The 12,618-nt window shown below is 34.2% G+C and overlaps 1 protein-coding gene across 9 annotated transcripts in view; it reads right to left on the reverse strand.

Moving 5' to 3' along the window:
- Nucleotides 1-12,618, reverse strand: part of LOC110459903 (transcription factor SOX-13-like) — a 221,096-nt gene that overhangs the window by 35,301 nt on the left and 173,177 nt on the right. The window contains exon 1 of one of the 9 annotated variants that reach the window (XM_021512388.1): nt 8,561-8,732. The exons of 6 other annotated variants lie outside the window; for them this stretch is intronic. In XM_021512388.1, coding sequence (XP_021368063.1) covers nt 8,561-8,589 — 29 coding nt within the window. In that variant the 5' untranslated portion in view covers nt 8,590-8,732. Of the gene's footprint in view, nt 1-8,505; nt 8,733-12,618 lie in introns of those variants that run through there. 2 more of the 9 variants (XM_021512387.1, XM_021512394.1) reach the window with 2 other exon arrangements.

Consider the following 12,618-nt stretch of genomic DNA (forward strand, 5'->3'; position numbering starts at 1 on the left):
CCAGAGAAATGTTGGCGTTATAAAGGGGTTTGACAATAAATTGAGGGAAAAATACAAAACTATTCTTCCAAAAAATAAGAAAAATGGACATTGAAATATGTTGGCGGTAAACGAAGTGGCAAATGAAACGAGGGCATTATATCAATGTTTTACTGTACATATCTATTAACTGTACACTTGAATTGATATTTGGATCTTTAAATGGCACAATTTTGCAGATAAATCTATTCTTTCAAAAAATCTTGCTCATATTTGATTGAGCTGAATTTCTGTTTAAGTTAATTAATCATTTATATTTATAATTTTGATGGAATTTTACTATGTTTAGAATAAAAGACAACATTTTAATAAAAATAAAAATATGACTTAAACATCAACTAAGCCAGTTACACTGATACGTAGCAATTTTCAGCAACTCCTGACAGATAATTGTTTTGAAACCTGATCACAGGTGTAATGTTACGTGGGAGGACCGAGTACCTGGCCGTCATCTGGCCGGGCATCAATCTGTCTACCAACATAAGACGGAATCTACTCTGTTAAGGAAGTGGGACATTGGCAACCCACCACCAGGTAGCAACGGCCAGTCTACTTCAAACGGTCAGGTGACAGGTGCCCCTGGTCAAACTGTGGCGACATTAGAGGGTGATAATACAACATAATGAGACTGTCACCGCCTTTACTGTATCAGCTGTGTTTTATGGAGCAGCATTTTAGCAGGGCACTCGTCAGGTTTACAACCTAAATCACACTGGTTACATAACATATTGTCATTTAAATTTCCCCTCACATGCACTTTAACAGGTAAAGCCATAAAAATAGAACAATTGTGTCTAACTCTCACAATATATATCCCGTTTTTATCTCCGAAATTATGTTACAGAACATTAATCAAAACTGTCATGAAATTTAAGCAGACAGCATTGAATACTAAGGACATTTAATGCTGAATCATTGTGTTTATGGAGTAAGACAATGACATATAATCTTACGAACCACCACCACCACAATACAACAAATATTTGTATTGTTTTAATAAATGTGCTGAATCAGAGTATGTAATTGTTTGCACTAATACATAAGTAGGTATGATACACCTGAACGTAGAATATATTCTAGTGTCTACATAAAATCGCCCTAACCCTCACATCGGCTCGGCCACTGTATCTCATTAGCAGTGTAGACAATAGACTACCTTTGTTTTACAGACCTGTAGCTGACAGGGTACCATTTAAACCTTAATAAGACGAAAAATATAGGTCTCTATTAAAGAAACTCACCTCAGCTGTCCGATCTTACTCCCCCACTTTCTGTTGTGATTTTTTTTCCATCTGATTGCTAACTTTATTTTTACCTGAGATGAAGCTAGTCCGTGAGCCAGGCATACCTGTGTGGCTAGCATTAGTCTCTATCTAGCCGATTATGCAGAGTGAGGATACATGATTTTTAATTGATTCACCTGTTGTTTCAAAAGACAAAGGAAATGTCTTTATTGTGACAATGGCATGTTGGCCAGGTGAGGATTCACACTCCGCCTCCCCTTATCGGTGGATAACCTGGCCATTTCGTACACAGATACCACACAAGTGAATAGGTAAATGAAAGCACAGGAAGTAAAGCAAACTCTCTCTTTATTTGTCACTCATTTAAGCTGTATCCGTGCAGGTATAGAGGGAGGATGACGATTAAAGCATTGACTGGGTTAAGGAATAATTGGCTAAACAATTAATACATTGGCTATACCATTAATACATTAGCTATACCATTAATACATTGGCTATACCATCAATACATCAGCTATACCATTAATACATTGGCTATACCATTAATACATTGGCTATACCATTAATATGTTGGCTATGCATTTAATACCATTAATTCTGGTTTAGTAATTATTACATTGATTGGGTGATTAATACATTGACTAGGTTATCAATATATTGACTGTAAATTTAAATACATTGATTTTGGCCGAGTAATTACTATTACACTGTTCGGGCAAATAATACATTGTCTGGACAATTAATGAGAGTAATTCATTGGCTGACTGATTAATACATAGTCTGGGAAATTAAAACATTGGTTGAATGATAAATGTAATTAATACATTGGGCAAAAAAAATAATACATGGCTTGGCAATTAGAAAATTGGATGTACAATTAATACACAGGCCGGGGGAATCAGTGGAACAAAACCTATCAATTCCCAATCACCTGTATGATCCGACACCAAAATTACTGAACACCTGTGCAATCTGAAAACTGGGTAATACAATAACTGTTCCACCATAACTAACAGATAACCAGTAAACCTGTCCAAAACGACCAAACTTTGTTAAGCAATATATCTGTGAGTGTACCCTCTATATAAAGACTTCCTGGCAGAATTAACCTTTTCTCATTACAGTGATATTCATATGAATCTTACTGAACTAAAGAAAGAATTGCTTTGTTATATAAATCACACCTTTGACTTTTTAATACAATATAGTAAAGTATAATACAATGCACTATAGTTACAGTATTTTTAATGCTATACAAGTTATATCCTCATATACAGAAGGAGAAGCTGGTCACATTTTTGCCATTTTAATACAATACATTACAATACAATACAATACAGTACAATACTAGTAACCATCTTTTTAATACTATATTTACGATGCTTTGATACAATAGTTATATAGTTATATAAGAAGCGCGAAGTTAGTGTACTGTTCTAGCCTGGTCAGTCACTTGTGCCTTTCATTGCTGGGGGCCCCTGTGAAGGCCAGTCCTGTCCCTCTGTTGTTTTGACACTACAGAAATCATGTGTAGCCCCCAGGTAGGACAACCTTCAGCCCAGCTGAGTCATTAAACTTCAAACCAGAAACAAAAGGAAAACAAGGGAGGACACAGCCAAAAACACAGAGACAAGCATGTCAGCGAACATGATTCAACAACACCTTCTGTGACCCGGGATTAATCTTAACACAAAGAAACAATGTTGCCTTTTCACAATATCCTGTCATATATCTCTCTTATCTCGGCCCTACAAAGCCAAATATCTAATTCTTCTAATATTAACAATCTTACACATCGTAAAAACAAAGAGGCTACATAACGTCTTTTTCAATAGGTCATAAAAACGTTTGTATCCGATTTGAAATGAAGTGTCATTCATCTTCACGGTGATGTAGAATTGTCACACGATTTCATTATTTTGTGTAAGACTAGGGATGATTGTAACATCTGTTTTAACCTTCCCTGTAATATTATAATGGTCCTGTTAGTACAGTGTACACCTCATTACTCTCCATCCCCATTGACTTCTGTGCACTGCTTCAGGTTTCCGCTCTTCAACTAATAATCCTCCGTCAACAATTCTAGTACCCATAACACTTATCCCCCACCCCACTATCTTGCGACCTCGTCCAATACGGAGGGACCACAAGAGACACTCAAACTCTCCTTGCTTTTGTAGTCAATAAGATTGTTATGGATGACATGACATTCCATAACATTATAGAAAGTTCTGTGCTTCGGCAGATACTTATAAGCTTTTCTACCTATTATATCCCTTTCTTCTTTCTGTGACTTGTAAGCTTTCCTACCTATTATATCCCTTTCTTCTTTCTGTGACTTATAAGCTTCTCTACCTATTATATCCCTTTCTTCTTTCTGTGTATCTTCTGTCGATCACATATATCTGATTATTCTATGTCACGTTTTGTTTTACATTAATCGTCATTCAGATCTGTTGGCCATGTTTTAGGATCTCTTTATACCTTATCACTCTAAAAAAAATATATATACATCTATTTATTGTCCCTGTAGCTCTCACACATTTTCTTCTGTACACATCCGGAACACTGTTTCAATTGATATTTCAAAAATCAATTTTTAAATGTAACTCAAAAGTTTGTTTTGTGCTATTTGTAACAACGGTTCATTACAAGGGAGATTAAAGCCAGCATCAAATTGAATTAATTCCGACAATAATGTCACTTACTGTTGCTGAGGTAGGCATGTTTTTCTAATCTATTGTCACAAGCGGGTTTTAAAGTTTTAAAGGGTTTTAAAGGATAATTGCGATTGTTGGTGGATTGCATGTCAAAGTAGGATATGATATATACCCTTCCCTGACTGTAGTCAGGAGAAGTGTAGTTGACTGACGGGGACCCCCAGCTCCATCTCAGCCTTCCACTCAGAGCTAACCTCCATCACTCCTGATTAATTGATCTGACCAAGCTATAGGACAACTGTACAAAGTTGTAATTAAATGTAATATTGATCTGCAAATTAGTTCATTTCTGTCTACTTAGTATCATCCCAGTATTGTTCACACAATATCCTGTCGGCTACAATAGCTCCATAATTCCACCTGTCTCTGTAATTGATTTTTTATTCTTTGTCAAATTGGAACATCTAATGCCGGAGCTATTCTAATTGATTGCTGTGTTCAGCCTCTGGAGCTTTGGGCTCAGCCTCTATCTCTAATGGACAAGCAGTGCTGTTCTAATCACAGCTATGTTGTTGTGTATTTCAAATTAAACTGCCGCTTTTCAAAAAGTGCAAGTGGTGTTTATCTGACGTAGGAACACAAAAAAAATAACCATTTTGCACAAAAGACTTCAGTGCCGTCATTGAAGACGCAAACAAAAAATGGAATTGCTGCTGTTTCCTACCGAGAATAGTGACATTACACTACACACATACAGACTTTGTCTGACAATCGTGGTTTTTATAGAATACAAAAAAATCCAATAATTACACATTAAAACGGAGTAATTTAATTGATTTGTAACTCGTTTCCTCTGTATTAGGAGACAATGATCAAGGGGTTAGCGTAGGGACAATGCTTGCGCTGTCACACGCAGGCTCACTGGGATAACAACCCACGAATTGTAATGTCATAATATTCAGATATATAATTATATAGCGTTTCATTTCTTAGAGGCTGGAAAGAACATTTCATTTTGACATTAGTATATTGTAAAGAATATCTGATATGACACCATATTTATTTTCCGATACAATAAAGAGAAAGATAGGATGAAGATATCACATATTACCATATTATCTTGAATACCTAATGTCAACTGAACTATCATTAAAATGACTTTACACACAAATATTGACAAAAATCATAAAACAAATTTAACTTATATCTATTTTGTCATTTTTCCAACTTTGGGAAAATTTTCAGCTTTTGATTATCAATATAACTTATGATTGATAATACACAATCTTTTTTCTGATAAAAAGCTTAATAAATATATTAACCTTTATGAAATAAACAAATATAGAAATTAAGAAAAAAATGATATTGAATGTATTGAATGTAACTTAAAACATGGAAAATATATAATTTTATTCATACATATTCACATTTTTTTTTATCAAAGCCCACATTATAAAGTTTTATTAATCTCTAAATAAATTTCAAACACTAGTTTTTTTTTAAATCTTTAAAATACTTTTTACCTTTATTGCAGAAAGTAATGAACTGATTCTTACACCAGACAGGTAATTTAACTAAAAACGTCACTATGATGGTCATGCTGTCCAAGGTCTGGTTTGGTCTTCACAGTCTGTAGGACATTGTACCGCTAATTAAATATAACCTTAAATGGTCAAACTGAATGGTCTTCCATGAAAAGCTCGGCCAGGACCAAGGTCAATTACCCACCGAAACTTAGAGCAACAGGACCTACTGGTCAATATGATACGACCTTATTCAGAACTGCTGGACCTAGGTCAATACGACCTAATTTAGAGGTATTCTGGGATAAGCAGGGTGATTTGTGGCATTGTGTGGAAATATTTCTAAACATGACCATCAATGTCTTGTAGAATAAATCTTAATTATTGAACCGATGACAAGAGTATTGGTACCACAATGGTCGTCAATGATACGTAGGAAATGCAGCCTTTACTCAAAATTTATCACTGAACTTTGGCAGTTTTACCGACATACGGGGGGGGGGGGGGGGGGGGGGATAGAGAAGAAATTTTGTGGAATTGTCCAGGTAATATTTTTCTTTCTGGTATAAAGATGGAACAAACCAAGAGATCAAAAGAAGAATCTCGTCAACAAAATTACAAAAGTGTTGTGGCAGACACTTACATTTCAGATAACACAAAACCTTTTTGTAAAATAACCCGTCATATACAGCGACTACTTCACAACTAAACAAAGCAATGTTATATGTTACTATAGCATAACATTTCATAATGATTCTGTTATGCGAAGTACAAGAGATGTACAAAACCTCCTCGAAGTCCAGGAAACGCTAACGGGAAAAACCTACACAAGGGTTTCAGTTTTCAAGATATGTTAAATGCGTAATATACAGATTTTTTTCCCAGGACACTCCACTTAAATTTCATTCATGGGAAGTGTTTGTTTGATTTTCTTTTACAGTTCTGATTTACAGGGAAAAAAATCAGTGACTAGTTTGAATAGGTGAATTTGATGCTTATCACTCAGTAGAATTAATAAAATCCAAACTGTTGGGGCTGCCAGGTACCGATATGGCAGTGAAAAAGATTAAGGGGCACATGTGTTGGAAATAAACTATACTCTAACCAAACAATCTGCTAGTTTTGTTCTTTTATCATGATAAATCTAAAACAAAACCCCCCAGAATTGTGTAAATTTCTCCTCAATCTGATTTTTGTTCCCGAGCTAAGATAATACAACAGTTGAGCATGGCCGTTTGTCAATTCCGTGTCATAACGTTGGAACATATGGACCTACCCCCAAAGCTGCTTTGTTTCAAACTCTTAAGATAATTTTGAGTTATTGTAGTTTTCTACAAGAAAAAAAGTCGTTTCAAGTTAAAAGGCCTGTCAGAAAGTATTATGAAGACTGGCCTCGAATATCATCTGCCAAACTATATGACATTTTATATGCTCTGCTCCATTTCACCAAGATAACCCTGACAGTGATGAGGAGCCAACTATAATGTATGCCACACAAAAGATACTTTTACCAAAAAAAAAATACATTTTTCTTAAATGAGTTCTTATGTTTTAACTTTTGGCATAATGAATCCATGTTGAAAAGTGACAATACAGCTGCGGAAACGTTTGTTAACATAAGCACTTTATTTCAAAAACGAGACATCTCCATCCAACTTTACCTTAGCTAAACGCGAAAAAACCCTAGTATCTTTTATTATTCATTTCATCGTCTTTTTATGTGTGTTTATCAAATGCCTATCAGAATGGTGATTATTTACCTTATCATTCAGGTGATTTATAGCCCAATATAAATAGACTTTCAGTAAATGATTTATAAATTCTTCACATTCACAGAAAACTTATCTTGATATTTCTTAGAGCACTGAAATATTTGAATTTAATATTTCCTGTAATAACCTAAGATGTTTATAGCTATCAATAGCTTCAAAACAGGACACAATATTTTATTATGAAAATTTTGTACAATATTATTTAAATATTAATTTATAGAGTATAGTATTTGCAATTGAATTTAAATCCTTAATATTTCATAAACCATTTTCAGTTTAGCTGGTACCTTTTTAATTTTCTAAATTTTCACAGTATTCTTCATTCAGAAGACTTTAAAAACCTTTTCAGATTTTGATAAGTAGAAAACCAAAATTGAATATGTATAAGATTTTAACAAATGAACAAAACTATTGTAATGCTATTTTTTTTTGAAGACTGATTGAATAATAAGTTTTAAATATATCTTTTAACCGTTTCTTTGTATTTTTGATAAGGAATTAAAACATTTTTAAAACTGACATTTCTTTACAATTGGAAAGATCCAGTGACTTATATCTATGCCAAAATTGTAAATCATCGTCATCAATTGGTGATCTGCTTTAATAAAGTAATGTTTGTCACTGAAATAAGTATTAATATTTTGTAAATTTCAAATTTGCTAAATAGTTAGTGTCAATATCAACAATAGTTCATTTTATGAAACAATGAAGTCACAGAATAATTTATACTTGTAAAAATCTGACAATGGTTTATAAACTATTTTAAATCAAATCTTAAACAACTCACATTACTTTAAAATTATATAGATTTGAAGAAAGATATTTAAGAATTTGATGACAGCGACAATATTTCTGAGAAAATATCAAATAAATGTAGTTAATCAGTCAACATTATCATGAATTTATAATCAAAGAAATTTTGAATTTTTACCTTACGTACGACATTTACAGTGGTTAATCACAAAAATTAAAAATATCATTACACATGTGTGACCACACGATTGACACATGTGTGACACGTGAATCAATGACAATGTCCAATAAAAATCCTCTACACATTGCATGGTCAGACAGGTACTGTAGCGCAGTACTGTACTGTACTTCCAACTGTTGAGAAGCACCTCTCGGCATCGGAAAAATGTAAACAAAACTTTCGCGAGCAACACAACATGCAGCATCATTTATATCCATCCGCTACTTTCCTTACACAGGTGTGTCAGCGTACCTGTAGCGGTACATACCAGTGAGTAACAGGTGAGCAGCATACCTGTAATTAGCCCTACCTGACAGGTGTGTGGACCCCTCCATGTAATATATCCTACCTGAGAGGCTGAATCAGTACTGGATGCATCCTGCCCTCCTATACACCTCACACAGTAGTCACACAACAGTAGGTATGTACACAACAAAAGCCAGGCCCCATATTGTAGTAGGCACACTAGGCCACCGAGGGCCCCCTCCTTTGGGCAGCCAGCCAATCAGGGGGCGGCTGGCTAGTGTGCTGACTGATGGACAGGGATGCTGAGAGGAGCTACTACTACTGTAGGAGTACAATGCTGCCTTTCTCACCACCATCAACAGGAGCTACCAGGGGGCCTCTTAGGGGCACCTGTCCATACACCAATTATTGTCAACACACCTTCTTAGATATGGCTTATACACAGAAAAAACGGAGGTACAGATGGGGGAGGCTTCCCTTTGGTAGACATGAATGAAAGAAAATGTTTGACACTAATGGTTTTGATAAAATTCTAAAACAATATAGATCCTGATCTAGGTAACTAACAAACAAGTTTTTAAACAAACCTGCTGCATTATATCAACAAGTTCAAGCTGTCACATACAGTTACAATGCTATATATTTCATTCCTGTTTACAATAACATGTTTATTTGAAATTTAATCAACAAATTGTGATTTTATTTTTATTTTTCTATTTATTTTTCTATTTATAAACTATTGACAAGTAGAATATAAAGGTATATATATTTACAGCTGTACTTGTATATAGGTACAGTACTTAATTGATAAGAAATTTAAGTTCAAGTCATTTATTTCACAATTGAATGAATACAACTTTAAGTATTAAGTACATAAATAAATATCTATTGTCTATAGTTTAAAAAATTGTTTGCTATTAGCCAAGACCTGAATCAATATTTTCCTGGAATGTTGTAAAAAGCATTAAGTGTCTATGTGCATATGTATTGGATATGTGCATTCAGAATGTGTTACATGACAAAAAGAAGTTTTATATAAATTCAACAGAATAAATATTACAAATTGATGTTGAACAACAAAACTATAAATCTATATCATATACATCAATCCTTGATTGCTATACATGAAAGCAACTTGCTGTTAAAAAAATATGCTGCATAACACTTTCACCAAAAACTTTAAAAGTCTGAAAATATTTACAAAACAATTAACGTTCTGAAAAGAACAATTCATATTCCCGTTCTAATTTTTTCACAATCTGTGTAAATAAATAAATGAATGAATAAATAAATAAACAAATATAATCTCTGTTTATAATGGTTGTTGTAGGGACAGGGGACATAACCCTGTCTTCTGTGACACAGATCAGATCAATACTGGAGCCAGCCCATAGCTATCTGTTATAGACCTATCACACCACTGGTAGATAGGGACATACCACCATATCATTACCGTGTGCCTTGACAGAGGTCAGAGTAGTCTCAATGTTTCTGTTTGTAAATATTTAAAATAGGATATACATAGCTTTCAATTCTACTGAGATCAAAATCAGGATAGAAGACTTTTGGAAGTCACAACTGAAGTGGAGGAGTAAATAGGGCTCCCTTTGACATTCAATACCAGATGGTTATCTCAAGACTTCACATACTTCTTAATCTTTCAGAAAAAATATATCATTGAACACAAACATCCTAACTTATATGTGGGGTAGGTCATACCTGTTGTCCTGGTGAAATTTAATTGATATTAATTCTAAGTTAACATTTACATAAAGTCAGTGAATTGTTTTCTTTCTTATATTTTTTTTATCGCAGAATAATTGTGAAACTGTCTGAACAAATAACATCGTATAATATAGTTTTCTCCCAAAACAAATTCATTTAAAGAAAATGAAAAACAAATTAAATATTTCATTTCAAAGTTTAAGAAAATGTCTTGCATGAATTTAAAACTTGTTAAATATTAACTTAGAGTTATGAAACAATGGCTCGAGTGTACACTGCATCATATCCTGTCTTCTTCTAATAAACTTTCTCATTATTTCTATAATTTACAAACAATGTGAACAATTCACAAAGTCAAAAAACCATCTATGTCCATTTCAGTCCTTTAGTCGAAAGGGACTAGATCTATAACAGATGGATGAACAATAAAAACGGAGTTAAAAAACAAGACACTTAAAAAAAAGAAGTGTGTAATTGATCACTTAGAACATATTTCATGTATCATTTGTCTCACGATGGCTGGAAAACATCTCCTTTAAACTCCGATTGCTTATTTATCAAGCCAGTGGCACGGGGAACACAGGAAACAATACATTGTTTTAGGTCCCCCCAACAGATGGTTCAGGTCAGCTATAGGGGAAACATATCCCTCCAGATTAAGCACTTCCTTCCCAACGGTGACACTAGATAGTTAATTTACTTTTTCTCTCCCCCATACACACATCAAAACTAATCCTTACTCCTCACATTAATGGCTCATTAAATAAAAACACCAGCCTCCTACGGAACGCCACAATATCAAAATAGTGAGGGAAAGCCGAGAGGCAACAGGAGTATTATTGAAACCAGAAATCACAGATTGTTTCGGTCACACAAGGTAATATTCATTTCAGGAACTTCACAAACGAGGCTAATAAAAACACCTCATCACAAAAACAAAAGACGAGGAGTAGGGTTTAGTTAGTCAGCAGCTGCAGTCCTGGGCCTGGGATAGGGGGCCGAATTACATCACTTAATACCCCAAACATGTTACATACATTCAACCCGAATTTGCTCCAGTATTCACGATATTCTTTTGTTGAATGATTCGACACACATCAACTTTGCACAGTCCCATGGCAACAACAGGCAAATGGCACAAAGTCATGTGTCTTTTGTTACATCAATGATCATTGGACGAAACCAATCCATCAGAATTTTCTTAGAAGAAGAGGGTAAGATGGGTCTCCTCGATGTTATCGATAAGATTCAAAATACCAACTTTTCTGTGGTGCAGTATACCCCTATGTCTAAGCAATATATATGGAATTCTGACCGGACCTAAAGGCACATACCTTCAGTCTTATTGAAATAATATTTTAAGTATAAAAGTAGCTTATGCCTTTTTGAAACATTATGTTAAGTATAAAAGTTTAAGGTACTAAAAACCGATAATCTTTTAAATTTTCTTATTTTCTTCCTTTCGAAAAAAAAAAGTTTAAACTTGCAAATATTTTCAGAAATTTGGGGAAAAAATTAACATTTACATGTGCAACTCATGATAATACCTCTGCTTCACAATTTTTAAAATTTCAAAATACCAACATACATATTATATGACTAGTTAAAAAGACCTAACATTCTTCATACAATCCAGACGTATCAAGACAAATAAACAAGACCATCGCTATCCTTTTAAATCAAATCAATTAAATGTCGGAATTAGATTTAGATATGTGGAGCTGTTCCGTTGCCACGGTAAAGCGTTTTGACGGGACTCTACCGTGTTCCATTATGTTTCCATGTCGGCTCGCTTCTCTACTACTACTGCACTTTATTGCCCCTTCTGGAAGCACTTTTAAAACGAAGTGAAAAAGTTGTAGCAATTTATTTAAGTACAACCTTGACCTGGTTTTAGAATGTTTAAAAGCCGAAAATCTTTGAGCATAAAAGTTTGAAATGATACAACATCCTCAGCTGATGTGCTAAGGTTCTAACAAGTAAAATAAACAACTCTTGAAAATTTCAGAACAATTTAAGTGCTTTTTCTAAAAAGTAGGCAACCCAAACAGGATGCCGGCCTGTACGCAACACAATGATGAATTGTCGCATTATCAAGCTTCCCAACACTTTATTAAATTCAGCTGGTCTCAACTCCTTTTCACAAGATAACTTAACAAAACAACAATCCAAAAAAAGCATTTTGCGATAAAAAAATTACAGGAAATGTTTCTTTTGCCAAAGAGAGAAGACTATGAGTCATTATGTATAGAGAATGGAACGGGGCTATGGAAAAACGGAGCGACATGGGCGCAAAAAAAAAGACAAAACGGAGGAGGAAAATAGAAATTCTGTTGCGATTAATAATACATTCCACTCCTATATACTTTATAATGATGTTCGTTTCTATCACAACGTAAACGTTGTTTTGTTGATGAAAATAAGCGAGGGTCTGAA

Source organism: Mizuhopecten yessoensis, unplaced genomic scaffold (genome assembly GCF_002113885.1).
Source record: "Mizuhopecten yessoensis strain PY_sf001 unplaced genomic scaffold, ASM211388v2 scaffold10275, whole genome shotgun sequence".
Classification (NCBI taxonomy): domain Eukaryota; kingdom Metazoa; phylum Mollusca; class Bivalvia; order Pectinida; family Pectinidae; genus Mizuhopecten; species Mizuhopecten yessoensis.